The 14,388-nt window shown below is 41.6% G+C and overlaps 2 protein-coding genes across 3 annotated transcripts; both read left to right on the forward strand.

The window, feature by feature from the left end:
- Nucleotides 1–1,489: 1,489 nt before the first annotated feature.
- On the forward strand, nt 1,490–13,143 carry rrad (Ras-related associated with diabetes). 2 transcript variants are annotated; one of them, XR_005039842.1, is made up of 6 exons: nt 1,490–1,588; nt 1,925–2,290; nt 2,802–2,875; nt 3,074–3,278; nt 3,477–3,834; nt 12,533–13,143. XR_005039842.1 is itself a non-coding variant. In XM_021585892.2 (5 exons), exons 2-5 carry the CDS (start codon nt 1,936–1,938, stop codon nt 3,752–3,754), a joined length of 912 nt encoding a protein of 303 aa, XP_021441567.1. In that variant the 5' UTR covers nt 1,490–1,588; nt 1,925–1,935; the 3' UTR covers nt 3,755–4,452. The 2 variants fall into 2 exon arrangements, 1 of the variants encoding a protein (XP_021441567.1); XM_021585892.2 differs by lacking the exon at nt 12,533–13,143 and having other exon boundaries at nt 3,477–4,452.
- LOC118944506 (GTP-binding protein RAD-like) lies at nt 11,646–12,533 on the forward strand. Its single transcript, XM_036964199.1, has 2 exons — nt 11,646–12,000; nt 12,199–12,533. The coding sequence occupies exons 1-2, from the start codon at nt 11,826–11,828 to the stop codon at nt 12,450–12,452; spliced, it is 429 nt and encodes a 142-aa protein (XP_036820094.1). The 5' UTR covers nt 11,646–11,825; the 3' UTR covers nt 12,453–12,533.
- Nucleotides 13,144–14,388: the final 1,245 nt, after the last annotated feature.

Consider the following 14,388-nt stretch of genomic DNA (forward strand, 5'->3'; position numbering starts at 1 on the left):
TCTATTATTCAATGTTAAAAATGTTATGCTAATGAAACTACAGGAGCAACCCAATATAGCTAGAGTCACAGAGGGCAAAACAGCTGGTAACTTAATGTGGACTGTTTATAAGAAGGGAGAAAAACATCTCCTCCACACTGTTCTGCATGTGTATGTGAGTGATGGAGACAGAAGATTAAAACATGTACTGAACACACGTACACAGAGTGAGATTTTGAATTAAAGAGCCCTATGCAATGTCACTTTCCTTGTTAAAAAAGACAGGTCATGTTGAGAGACGCTTATCCAACCCTGGGGGAGGAAGGCCCGTTCTCCTCTTCCTGTAAATATCTATGGCACTGTCTGACCCATTTAAAAAGTACAGGCTACCACTGAGTCAGCGCAACCCAGGCAACAAAGAAAACAAATCAACCAATGAAAAAATCTGACCAATACATGTATTTGGAAACATTGTGCTATTCAACTGACAACCTTTGGGAACTGTGTTACTGTTAATGTCACTTGAGAAGGTGTTTAACTTTAGTCTGTCCACCAATACACCACCCAATGACTTTATGCATTGAGCATTGTCATGAGGAATGAGGCTTGCCAACTTGCCAGAGATAATAATGAAGTAAGCTCGTAAATATTCCTTTGTCACTGATCTTCTCTCCTTCTCAGGGAGCAGAATGGTAAAAGACAGACCTGGCAGTTCCAGCAGCCTACAATAACATTGTGCATTTCACATAATCACCATCAGATGGCGACAACAGACCAGGTTAAATAACCTCAATCAGACTGATTCATGTGAAATCATTAATTTGGATCGCAATGGCTTTCTTTCATGGGCTTTCTTTCCTGTCGCCTGCTGTTCCCAGTGATATGTCTAGGCGTCGTTTTAAGAAATAATGTGTCCTGTTTCTGTGGTGAACAGTTGCTTTTTTTCACATTAGCCTCATTCACAACTTCGTGTCACCAAGGCTACGCGACCTATGGGCCGAAATGCTGAGAAGCATCTATTGGCAATGCTTGATGTCTCAGATGCTCTTGGCTAATCCACTGACAACTTGTAGCACATAACTGATCAATTACAAACAAATCGTGTTATTCAAAATGTTTGATTGAACAATGCCAGCCTTGCGAATGGCTGGGAAAAAACTTAACTGTCCAGATGAATTTTAGCGCCCTCCATCACCAACTCTCCATGGCTCTGGGCCAACTGGTGTTAAAACTATGCAAGTTAGCCAAGTTAGCCAACCACTTCAACGCAGGTAGGCTATAATTTATTGAGAGTAAATGGCCGAATTACTCGGCAAAAATAATTACATCAGTGGCATGATGGCATTGCATTGCAGGAGAGGAGAATCCCTCAGCCCGCCTGCGCATCATTTTCCATCACGTCTCTGTAGAGCGGTCCACACTCCCTCTCCTCCCTGAGACGTGACTCTCAAGAGGCAAACCCTGCCTCATGGTGACGTCACTCGCTCGGCTTCTAGATAAATATGGGGATCCGGACGTTTCACTGGATCAAACCTTCCTTCACTGAAGGATAGATCGCAAGTGGATTGCCTGGTTCAGGATTTTGGAATACGTCAGACCCACATCAAATGTAAGTTTCCTTATGGAATTGAATGAGTTTGCAGTCGTGATAATACATTAATTAGGCTATGGCTGTTTCAAATCATTTGAGTTCAACTTCAATTTTAACATTGCTCAATGCTCCATCAAACCGTAATTAATATTATAGGACACAGGCACATTATTGTCTTAAATGACTTTGTTCAAATAAATATGGCGGAAAAGTTCATATAAACTGTGGCCTAATAAAGGATAAAAAAAAAAAAAATCAACACCTAGGTGTAGTGATGAGAAATTCATTTTTTTGTCGGAGTTGGTTGCTTTTCATGTTAGCAGAATCTTACTAAAGAGCGCATCTATTTCACAGACCAAAAAGTCATGACTTTGAACAAAAGTGACAAATTGCGGAACATGGACAAAAGAAGAGGGAGCATGCCGTTTCCCATGCACCTGCAGAACCTGCACAGAAGAAGCATGCCAGTGGACGACCGCGAGATGCGCAAGGCGCAAACTGGAGAGCTGTCCAACCTCATGCGCCGGACGTCCTACACCCCCGGTGAGCCTCACCGAGACAGCTGTGTATCGGACTCGTCCGATTCGGTTATATCCTCCGGCAGCGACTCCGAGGGACAGGTGTACAAGGTGGTTCTCCTCGGCGAGCAGGGTGTCGGCAAGTCTAGCCTGGCACGTATTTTCGGTGGAGTCGAGGATGGTCACGACTGCGACGAGACAGGTGTGTGTCTGATGACCATTACTGATGATGATGGAGTTGAAGTTTATATGGCATTGAGAATACACCACAAAGCAATACTTTAAAAAAAAAGCAAAGACAAGAACTGTTTCACCGTGGCTGTCCTCAGCACCCCATTAGAGCTAATGCACATAGGCCAAACTAAGTAAATACAGGATTGGTTTCCATATCATCTTGGCACACAGGCTGAAGTACATTGATTATTGCTATTTCCATCCAGTCAGTAAGGCGCCACACATATCAAAGTACTGCTGTTGACATATACAGCCACAGAGATAGTGGATGGGAGAGATATGAAAATCAATGACTGAGGGAAGGAGACAGTAATGCACAGTAGTACCCATCACGGATATAGGTTAATTGAAAGTTAATAGGCTGTACTAAAGGCATCATGAAATGGGCAACGGTGAGTGTGATCTCACACTTGACCCAGTTAGCGGGTACATTTCATTTTGGCCAGGAGTATTTATCTGTCTGCTTGCTTTTGTTTCAGGAAACACATATGACAGATCGATCGAGGTGGACGAGGAGGAGGCGTCCATCTTGTTGTACGACATTTGGGAACAGGTGAGGCATAGAATGCAATTTCAGTTTGACCCTCAGAAAATTGGTCTTGGTCATAGCATATCATTTGATGTAATGTGTAGTGCTCTGATGCTGGTGTGAATGTAATATACCAATATAACAACTTTAATTGGAGCACCTGCAGCTTTTGATTGGATAAGCAATGTAACTAATCAAATTCTATTTCTCTTTCGCCTACAGGATAACAGTCAGTGGCTGAAGGAACAGTGCATGAGGATAGGTGACGCCTACATCATCGTCTACTCAGTGACAGACAAGTCCAGCTTTGAGAAGGCGTCAGAGCTACGCATCCAGCTGCGCAGAGCTCGCCAGTCTGAGAACATTCCCATCATCCTTGTGGGCAACAAGAGTGACCTGGTGCGGTCCAGAGAAGTCTCTGTGGATGGTAAGTGACGGTAATCTCTTCTGTCCAAGTCATCTCTGTATTTGCATAGTGCTACTTATGTTAGAATGACTGCCATAGTTAAAGCTCGTAATCAAGGTGTTATGCGAAGGCAAAATGACTAGGGTGAAGTCACTGTCCCCAGGGAACATTATAGATTCTCACCTGCGCCTCCCCTCTTTTTTTTTTGTTTTGTTGCAGAGGGCAGCGCCTGTGCTGTGGTGTTTGACTGCAAGTTCATCGAGACCTCAGCCAATCTCCACCACAACGTCAGGGACCTGTTCGAGGGCATGGTCCGGCAGATCCGGCTGCGCAAAGACAGCAAGGAGGAGAACGCTCGCCGTATGGCCAACTGCAAGCGACGCGAGAGCATCGGCAAGAAGGCCAAGCGTTTCCTGGGCCGGATGGTGGCCCGGAAGAACAAGAAGATGGCCTTCAGACAGAAGTCCAAGTCCTGCCATGACCTCTCGGTCCTCTGAGAGTACAGTATCTGGACTGCTGTTTTCTCTTTGGCCTTCAAGACCAGACGCTGTGTGTTTTTTGAACACTAAACCCCAAGGACTGATAGAGCTGTACAGAAATTATATATTTTATTATATTAATTAAACACCAACAGACATGTCCATGTTAATGATCTGCATGAGGTTTCAGTTGAGTTTTTTTTGTCTTGCTTATGTATAGTTGTTGATACTTCTTGTGTATGTATATTCAATCCACCGAGGCTTGTTATTTTCAACCATGAGTTGTAAGATTGCCTTGATAATGGGGGACAGTGTGTTTGGTTCTACTCCATTTAGTGTTGGTAGAGTTGTATATAGCCCTCATTAAAGATTAGATTATGGTACACAGTCCTGAAAAGCAATGGAACTGTAAGCACAGTGATTTCACTGCATTCTGTCACATGGAGTCATTTTTACTTGAAACTGGGTACGCAGGTTCGTACTTTGGCCATGATACTAAGGACAGGAATAATGTGTAATGGGGGTTAGGCCAAGGTTTTGGAAAAAATATATGAGTCTTTTGTCCTATCCTTCAGTCCAGATGTGAATGAAGAAAGCAATAATAAGTTATATTTGTCATGTGAATTTAATGTTTTGTTTTAAATACAGTTGATTTTCACTTCCTTTTAATATTCAATCATTTTGTTATGTTTACTTTTTTAATAAAAAAAACGAAATACAACTATTCCATATTTTTTTCTTGCCCAGATCATAAAACAATTAGACTACACCAAAAACGAAAGTTAAACACACTACGGTTAAAAAGTTTGGGGTCACTTAGAAATGTCCTTGTTTTCAATGAAAACTGGATAGGAAATATAGTCAAGATGTTGAAAAGGTTATAAATAATGATTTTTAATTGAAATATAATTGTGTTTTTCAAATTTTGCTTTCGTTAAAGAATCCTCCATTTGCAGCAATTAAAGCCTTGCAGACCTTTGGCATTCTAGTTGTCAATTTGTTGAGGTAATCTGAAGAGATTTCACCCCATGCTTCCTGATTGGCTTGATGGGCACTTCTTACGTATCATACTGTCAAACTGGTCCCACAACAGCTCAATAGGGTTGAGATCTGGTGACAGTGCTAGCCACTCCATAATATACAGAATACCAGCTGACTGCTGCTTTCCTAAATAGTTACTGCATAGTTTGGAGCTGTGCTTTAGGTCATTGTCCTGTTGTAGGAGGAAATTGGCTCCAATTAAGTGTCGTCCACAGGGTATGGCATGGTGTTGCAAAATGGAGTGATAGCCTTTCTTCTTCAAGATCCCTTTTACCCTGTACAAGTCTCACAGTTTACCACCACCAAAGCACCCCCAGACCATCACATTGCCTCAAGCATGGGCTTGACAGATGGCATCAAGCACTCCTCCAGCATCTTTTCAAGTTTTCTGCTTCTCACGAATGTTCTTTGTGATCCGAACACCTCAAACTTAGATTTGTCTGTCCATAACACTTTTTCCAATCTTCCTCTGTCCATTGTCTGTGTTCTTTTGTCCATCTTAATCTTTTATTTTTATTGGCCAGTCTGAAATATGGCTTTTTCGTTGCAACTCTGCCTAGAAGGCCAGCATCCCGGAGTCGCCTCTTCACTGTTGACGTTGAGACTGATGTTTTGCGGGTACTATTTAATGAAGCTGCCAGTTGAGGACTTATGAGGTGTCTGTTTCTCAAACTATACACACTAATGTACTTGTCCTCTTGCTCACTTGTGCACCCGGGCCTCCCACACCTCTTTCTATTCTGGTTAGAGACAGTTCTGTGAAGGGAATAGTACGCACGGTTGTACAAGATCTTCAGTTTCTTGGCAATTTCTCACATGGAATAGCTTTCATTTCTCAGAACAAGAATAGACTGACGAGTTTCAGAAGAAAGGTCTTTGTTTCTAGCCATTTTGAGCCTGTAATTGAACCCACAAATGCTGATGCTCCAGATACTCAACTAGTCTAAAGAAGGCCAGTTTGATTGCTTCTTTAATCAGCACAACAGTTTTCAGCTGTGCTAACATAATTTGAAAAGGGTTTTCTAATGATCAATTAGCCTTTTAAAATTATAAACTTGGATTAGCTCACACAGCGTGCCATTGGAACACAGGAGTTATGGTTGCCGATAATGGGCCTCTGTACGCTTATGTAGATATTCCATAAAAACATCAGCCGTTTCCAGCTACAATAGTCATTTACAACATTAGCAATGTCGACACTGCATTTCTGATCTTTTTTTTCTGATGTTATTTTAATGGGCAAAAAAATGTGAGTCTCTTTCAAAAACAAGGACATTTATAAGTGACCACAGACTTTTGAACGGAAGGGTACATACAGTGCCTTGCGAAAGTATTCGGCCCCCTTGAACTTTGCGACCTTTTGCCACATTTCAGGCTTCAAACATAAAGATATAAAACTGTATTTTTTTGTGAAGAATCAACAACAAGTGGGACACAATCATGAAGTGGAACGACATTTATTGGATATTTCAAACTTTTTTAACAAAACAAAAACTGAAAAATTGGGCGTGCAAAATTATTCAGCCCCTTTACTTTCAGTGCAGCAAACTCTCTCCAGAAGTTCAGTGAGGATCTCTGAATGATCCAATGTTGACCTAAATGACTAATGATGATAAATACAATCCACCTGTGTGTAATCAAGTCTCCGTATAAATGCACCTGCACTGTGATAGTCTCAGAGGTCCGTTAAAAGCGCAGAGAGCATCATGAAGAACAAGGAACACACCAGGCAGGTCCGAGATACTGTTGTGAAGAAGTTTAAAGCCGGATTTGGATACAAAAAGATTTCCCAAGCTTTAAACATCCCAAGGAGCACTGTGCAAGCGATAATATTGAAATGGAAGGAGTATCAGACCACTGCAAATCTACCAAGACCTGGCCGTCCCTCTAAACTTTCAGCTCATACAAGGAGAAGACTGATCAGAGATGCAGCCAAGAGGCCCATGATCATTCTGGATGAACTGCAGAGATCTACAGCTGAGGTGGGAGACTCTGTCCATAGGACAACAATCAGTCGCATATTGCACAAATCTGGCCTTTATGGAAGAGTGGCAAGAAGAAAGCCATTTCTTAAAGATATCCATAAAAAGTGTTGTTTAAAGTTTGCCACAAGCCACCTGTGAGACACACCAAACATGTGGAAGAAGGTGCTCTGGTCAGATGAAACCAAAATTGAACTTTTTGGCAACAATGCAAAACGTTATGTTTGGCGTAAAAGCAACACAGCTGAACACACCATCCCCACTGTCAAACATGGCAGCATCATGGTTTGGGCCTGCTTTTCTTCAGCGGGGACAGGGAAGATGGTTAAAATTGATGGGAAGATGGATGGAGCCAAATACAGGACCATTCTGGAAGAAAACCTGATGGAGTCTGCAAAAGACCTGAGACTGGGACGGAGATTTATCTTCCAACAAGACAATGATCCAAAACATAAAGCAAAATCTACAATGGAATGGTTGAAAAATAAACATATCCAGGTGTTAGAATGGCCAAGTCAAAGTCCAGACCTGAATCCAATCGAGAATCTGTGGAAAGAACTGAAAACTGCTGTTCACAAATGCTCTCCATCCAACCTCACTGAGCTCGAGCTGTTTTGCAAGGAGGAATGGGAAAAAATTTCAGTCTCTCGATGTGCAAAACTGATAGAGACATACCCCAAGCAACTTACAGCTGTAATCGCAGCAAAAGGTGGCGCTACAAAGTATTAACTTAAGGGGGCTGAATAATTTTGCACGCCCAATTTTTCAGTTTTTGATTTGTTAAAAAAGTTTGAAATATCCAATAAATGTCGTTCCACTTCATGATTGTGTCCCACTTGTTGTTGATTCTTCACAAAAAAATACAGTTTTATATCTTTATGTTTGAAGCCTGAAATGTGGCAAAAGGTCGCAAAGTTCAAGGGGGCCGAATACTTTCGCAAGGCACTGTATAAAACAGACTTCCTTGTTATTTGATTGATGTCCTCATAAATATGAATCCATTAGATTGTTCAGTGGACTGGAGTCTTGTGGACCAACAGCATTACTGGAAGGAAACAAGGTAGTGAAACATTAACTGGAGAGTCCTGCAAAACGCACTTCGTATTTCCACACTATTCAAACCGTTCTCCCACCTTCATAGGGAACACGCATATGGTTGAGAGAAGGTAAGACAAAATAAATACAACGTTTTCCGAATGAACATTTTTCTTCTAAAAATGACCGTGGAGGGTTAGGTAAATAAGTGATTTTCGCCATTGATTGATTCAGTTTTTGTGAGGTATAGGCTCTTATTCTGGCCTACAGGTTGAGGTTCAGAGAGTGAGTTTGTTTTCATTCGCCGGTCTTTGTGAATCATAATAAGACATGTAAATATTGTTGCAAGTGAATTGCCTATGGATGTTGTGAATTGCTGTCTGCGTGCTGTCTGCTTGCTGTCTGCTTGCTGTCTGCGTGCTGTCTGCTTGCTGTCTGCGTGCTGTCTGCTTGCTGTCTGCGTGCTGTCTGCTTGCTGTCTGCGGTGCGATGGGCCATCAGCGAGGCACAGAGGTTCCCGGGACTTGTGCCCAGCATTATTTTATTTTGGGGGGATTTATTGGAGTGCCAAATCTCATCATTAACTATTTCTTGTGCCTATTGCCTTGTCTTTTGTGACTATCTAACACATACTATAAAGTCATAATATTTATTTATTTATTTATCTATCTATTCTTGTTATAGAGAGAACAATTCATTGCTAGGCTGTTTTGTGTCGCAGGTATAATCGTGTGCTGGGAAACAGAGATAGTATGGTTTTGGTATGGGTACATAAGGTTACTTAATTAAGGCAAAAACTAAAGGAGGATGGTTGGTCGGGTGTATAACTTTGCAAATACTGTCTACTTTTTTTGCGACTTTGCAACTACTTAGCTAACCCTTCCCCTAACTTTAACCCTTTAACCTAACTCCTAACCTTAACCCTAACCCTAACATTAGCCAAAATACATTTGGAATTCGTAACATATCTTATGTATTTCAAATGTGTAACATATTATACAAATATGCAATTCATAACATATCACACAGATTGTAATTAGTAACATATACAAATTGTAATTTGCAACATATCGTACTAATTTGAGTGACCCAGGTTCCAGGTTGCAGGGTTAGTTCTGCTGTTAAGTCTGAATGTGCTGAGACATTAATGTACCATGTAGTCCTACTGCCTGTGTTTACTGAGTATTACTGAGTATAACCTGACAGGCATTTAAATGCAACATTTTCTTGCACAAGTGTAGGCCTGTTGAAGTTGTCTTTACAGTTTAAAGATGGTTGATTCCGCAGATTGGCAGGTCCATTTAAAAAAATAATACTTTTAAAAGATGATTAAAATAGAATAGTTAGCATTCACATTGTTTTTTTTCTCTCTGTGTCTTTCTCCATCTTTCTTTCTCTGCACCATAACAGTGAGAATCAATCAGCAACAAGACAGAAACCATAGAAACCATGTGTTCCCAAACGTAGAAGATTGCCACTGTTTGACTGGAAATGTTGCGCATCCCGACTTTACAGATATACAGTTACAGAAACACATGACTAGAAGATAAGTTACGTCCATCTTTATCATTACACTGACTAGAAGTATGCTTCCTTTGAATGTGGCCACAAGTTATTACAGCCATCTCAGATTAGTAGTATTATTTATACTGTTTTTGGGAAAACAAACTTTGACTAAATGATTGAAATTCATAATGTCCTTTGTCTCCTTGGAATTTTGTGGTTGGTGGTACTCCTGCACCGTGCTCAGGAACCAATCTTAAAATTGGCATCCCTGAAAACTATGATGGTATTTTCCCATGGTACCTGGCCAAGGTAAGACTTTTGAGTTAGTTGGACCATTTATTTAAATAAAAAAAACATTTACATCAAAGCAGCTTGCTTATCGGGAAATAATAATGAAGGAATAATTCTCTCCATATTTCTGCCAGTCTATGTGATGCATCATACCCTGGTCCTGCTGAGATTTATGTATTAATGGCTATATGCAAATTAAAGAGGGAGAAGGGCCATAAAAAAAAGCTACGTTTCGCTGTTGCACTGCACTCAGCGCTCAATATGTAATTATGACGGAGCTACTCCAGCACAGCCCCCTCATCACTAAAGAAAAATTGGAGCGCCTCTGGCTGTCTGTTCAATGCTAGACCGCCAGCACTGCATTCATGGCAGGAGGATTCTTTTCGAAATGCCACCTAGAAATCATCAGGCTTGTCCTGTCAGCGCACGTGTTTGACACCGTAATTGGAGGCCTTTTGAAGCTGTCAAATTCAATCCGCGGTCCAGTCAACGTTCTTCCTTTTTGCATGATGTGTGATCAAAACACACCTCAGATTCACTCTAATGGCGGACACGGTGAAGGTGTGGAGGTTGGATAATTGGCACTACTTTGTGTTCGGGTGGAAAGGACAACATTATTACTCAAAAAATGTGTGTTCTTGAGCGGAAACGGCACTGACAGTCAGGTCTACGAGTCAGAGTTGTTTTCTCACCCGCTTTCCTTTTTGAATGGCTCTGAACTTCTCAGGTATTCTGCTCTGGCACATGATTGCTGGGGTTTTATCATAACATGAATGTTTCTTATTTAATTTTTCCCCCGGCAAGTCAGTTAAGAAGAAATTCTTATTTACAATGACGGCCTAGGAACAGTGGGTTAACTGGTCTAGGAACAGTGGGTTAACTGGTCTAGGAACAGTGGGTTAACTGGTCTAGGAACAGTGGGTTAACTGGTCTAGGAACAGTGGGTTAACTGGTCTAGGAACAGTGGGTTAACTTCCTTGTTCAGGGGCAGAACAACAGATTTTTATCTTGTCAGCTCAGGGATTCAATCTTGCAACCTTTCAGTTACTAGTCCAACGCTCTAACCACTAGGCTACCGGCCTAAGAATGATAAAGATACATTTTTGTCATGAAAACATTTGCATTTCATGTCAACGCATTAGAGGCATAACAAGAGAAGAATGTTTGGTGTGAACGATTAGCTACGTTGTCAACCACTGCACAGCTTTTAAATATAGACTTTTCAGCCTGTTGGTCTAAAATTAGGTTATGGAGCAGTCAAAAAAAATAAGTTTCCCAGACCAAATCAAAATGCTGGGTTCTCAGGAGTTGAACACATGCCGAGATCATTGGCACGGCTGTGGCAGCTGAGAGCCAGTTGCTATGTGGTATGTGAAGCCGTAAAACATGCAGTGCTGAGTGGCAGCACAGATCACGAGCATGCTCCTGTTTCATAGGCTGCTCGAGCCATGCCACAGCCACACCATGCCAGGCCAGGCTGCATGACAGTCCTCTACGACATACAGTCACACCACCACCATGACCAGGATACCGTGACCATTCATACCTGACCGCGGCTGGGTCAGACACGGGCATTGTGGATCTGGAACAGAGGGTGTCTGTTTCGTGACAGCCCCTCTGCCAGCAGCTTGTGACATCCTTGAGAACAAACTGTCAGCGGTGAACAAGTTTTCCATAGGGGGAAAATGTCGACGGTCATTATGACACATAACCGCTCACTCAAAAGAGTCAAAAGGATTGCCAGATGGAGCTATACATGCGCATAGGCTACCGTATGTGTCTTAATGAACATATATTCACCATTCATACTTACAGTTGAATTTACTTTTAGCTGGAAGTGAGTTTTTCCCCCCAGCTTCTCAGCTGTAATTGCCATTCAAGAAAATAATTAGCACAGGAAGTCTAGTAATGTCACCCACATTAGCCCAGAATTGAGTGACAGGCAGAGCCAGTCATTACAGGAACGGAAGACAGACCTACAGTTGAAGTCAGGAAGTTTACATAAGTTTACATATTTAATGCAATTTCAGTTTGACCCTCAGAAAATTGGTCTTGGTCATAGCATATCATTTGATGTAATGTGTAGTGCTCTGATGCTGGTGTAAATGTAATATACCAATATAACAACTTTAATTGGAGCACCTGCAGCTTTTGATTGGATAAGCAATGTAACTAATACAATTATATTTCTCTTTCGCCTACAGGATAACAGTCAGTGGCTGAAGGAACAGTGCATGAGGATAGGTGACGCCTACATCATCGTCTACTCAGTGACAGACAAGTCCAGCTTTGAGAAGGCGTCAGAGCTACGCATCCAGCTGCGCAGAGCTCGCCAGTCTGAGAACATTCCCATCATCCTTGTGGGCAACAAGAGTGACCTGGTGCGGTCCAGAGAAGTCTCTGTGGATGGTAAGTGACGGTAATCTCTTCTGTCCAAGTCATCTCTGTATTTGCATAGTGCTACTTATGTTAGAATGACTGCCATAGTTAAAGCTCGTAATCAAGGTGTTATGCGAAGGCAAAATGACTAGGGTGAAGTCACTGTCCCCAGGGAACATTATAGATTCTCACCTGCGCCTCCCCTCTTTTTTTTTTGTTTTGTTGCAGAGGGCAGCGCCTGTGCTGTGGTGTTTGACTGCAAGTTCATCGAGACCTCAGCCAATCTCCACCACAACGTCAGGGACCTGTTCGAGGGCATGGTCCGGCAGATCCGGCTGCGCAAAGACAGCAAGGAGGAGAACGCTCGCCGTATGGCCAACTGCAAGCGACGCGAGAGCATCGGCAAGAAGGCCAAGCGTTTCCTGGGCCGGATGGTGGCCCGGAAGAACAAGAAGATGGCCTTCAGCCTCTCGGTCCTCTGAGAGTACAGTATCTGGACTGCTGTTTTCTCTTTGGCCTTCAAGACCAGACGCTGTGTGTTTTTTGAACACTAAACCCCAAGGACTGATAGAGCTGTACAGAAATTATATATTTTATTATATTCATTAAACACCAACAGACATGTCCATGTTAATGATCTGCATGAGGTTTCAGTTGAGTTTTTTTTGTCTTGCTTATGTATAGTTGTTGATACTTCTTGTGTATGTATATTCAATCCACCAAGGCTTGTTATTTTCAACCATGAGTTGTAAGATTGCCTTGATAATGGGGGACAGTGTGTTTGGTTCTACTCCATTTAGTGTTGGTAGAGTTGTATATAGCCCTCATTAAAGATTAGATTATGGTACACAGTCCTGAAAAGCAATGGAACTGTAAGCACAGTGATTTCACTGCATTCTGTCACATGGAGTCATTTTTACTTGAAACTGGGTACGCAGGTTCGTACTTTGGCCATGATACTAAGGACAGGAATAATGTGTAATGGGGGTTAGGCCAAGGTTTTGGAAAAAATATATGAGTCTTTTGTCCTATCCAGATGTGAATGAAGAAAGCAATAATAAGTTATATTTGTCATGTGAATTTAATGTTTTGTTTTAAATACAGTTGATTTTCACTTCCTTTTAATATTCAATCATTTTGTTATGTTTACTTTTTTAATAAAAAAAACGAAATACAACTATTCCATATTTTTTTCTTGCCCAGATCATAAAACAATTAGACTACACCAAAAACGAAAGTTAAACACACTACGGTTAAAAAGTTTGGGGTCACTTAGAAATGTCCTTGTTTTCAATGAAAACTGGATAGGAAATATAGTCAAGATGTTGAAAAGGTTATAAATAATGATTTTTAATTGAAATATAATTGTGTTTTTCAAATTTTGCTTTCGTTAAAGAATCCTCCATTTGCAGCAATTAAAGCCTTGCAGACCTTTGGCATTCTAGTTGTCAATTTGTTGAGGTAATCTGAAGAGATTTCACCCCATGCTTCCTGATTGGCTTGATGGGCACTTCTTACGTATCATACTGTCAAACTGGTCCCACAACAGCTCAATAGGGTTGAGATCTGGTGACAGTGCTAGCCACTCCATAATATACAGAATACCAGCTGACTGCTGCTTTCCTAAATAGTTACTGCATAGTTTGGAGCTGTGCTTTAGGTCATTGTCCTGTTGTAGGAGGAAATTGGCTCCAATTAAGTGTCGTCCACAGGGTATGGCATGGTGTTGCAAAATGGAGTGATAGCCTTTCTTCTTCAAGATCCCTTTTACCCTGTACAAGTCTCACAGTTTACCACCACCAAAGCACCCCCAGACCATCACATTGCCTCAAGCATGGGCTTGACAGATGGCATCAAGCACTCCTCCAGCATCTTTTCAAGTTTTCTGCTTCTCACGAATGTTCTTTGTGATCCGAACACCTCAAACTTAGATTTGTCTGTCCATAACACTTTTTCCAATCTTCCTCTGTCCATTGTCTGTGTTCTTTTGTCCATCTTAATCTTTTATTTTTATTGGCCAGTCTGAAATATGGCTTTTTCGTTGCAACTCTGCCTAGAAGGCCAGCATCCCGGAGTCGCCTCTTCACTGTTGACGTTGAGACTGATGTTTTGCGGGTACTATTTAATGAAGCTGCCAGTTGAGGACTTATGAGGTGTCTGTTTCTCAAACTATACACACTAATGTACTTGTCCTCTTGCTCAGTTGTGCACCCGGGCCTCCCACACCTCTTTCTATTCTGGTTAGAGACAGTTCTGTGAAGGGAATAGTACGCACGGTTGTACAAGATCTTCAGTTTCTTGGCAATTTCTCACATGGAATAGCTTTCATTTCTCAGAACAAGAATAGACTGACGAGTTTCAGAAGAAAGGTCTTTGTTTCTAGCCATTTTGAGCCTGTAATTGAACCCACAAATGCTG

The sequence above is a fragment of the Oncorhynchus mykiss genome, chromosome 26 (assembly GCF_013265735.2).
Source record: "Oncorhynchus mykiss isolate Arlee chromosome 26, USDA_OmykA_1.1, whole genome shotgun sequence".
Lineage (NCBI taxonomy): Eukaryota > Metazoa > Chordata > Actinopteri > Salmoniformes > Salmonidae > Oncorhynchus > Oncorhynchus mykiss.

Bases quoted from the DNA above. Each gene is read 5' to 3' on its own strand.
- LOC118944506 (XM_036964199.1), top strand. From the start codon at position 11,826: ATGAGGATAGGTGACGCCTACATCATCGTCTACTCAGTGACAGACAAG. The intron at 12,001-12,198 runs GTAAGTGACGGT...GTTTTGTTGCAG, and splicing joins CAGAGAAGTCTCTGTGGATG to AGGGCAGCGCCTGTGCTGTG.
- rrad (XM_021585892.2), top strand. From the start codon at position 1,936: ATGACTTTGAACAAAAGTGACAAATTGCGGAACATGGACAAAAGAAGA. The intron at 2,876-3,073 runs GTGAGGCATAGA...TTTCGCCTACAG, and splicing joins TGTACGACATTTGGGAACAG to GATAACAGTCAGTGGCTGAA. The intron at 3,279-3,476 runs GTAAGTGACGGT...GTTTTGTTGCAG, and splicing joins CAGAGAAGTCTCTGTGGATG to AGGGCAGCGCCTGTGCTGTG.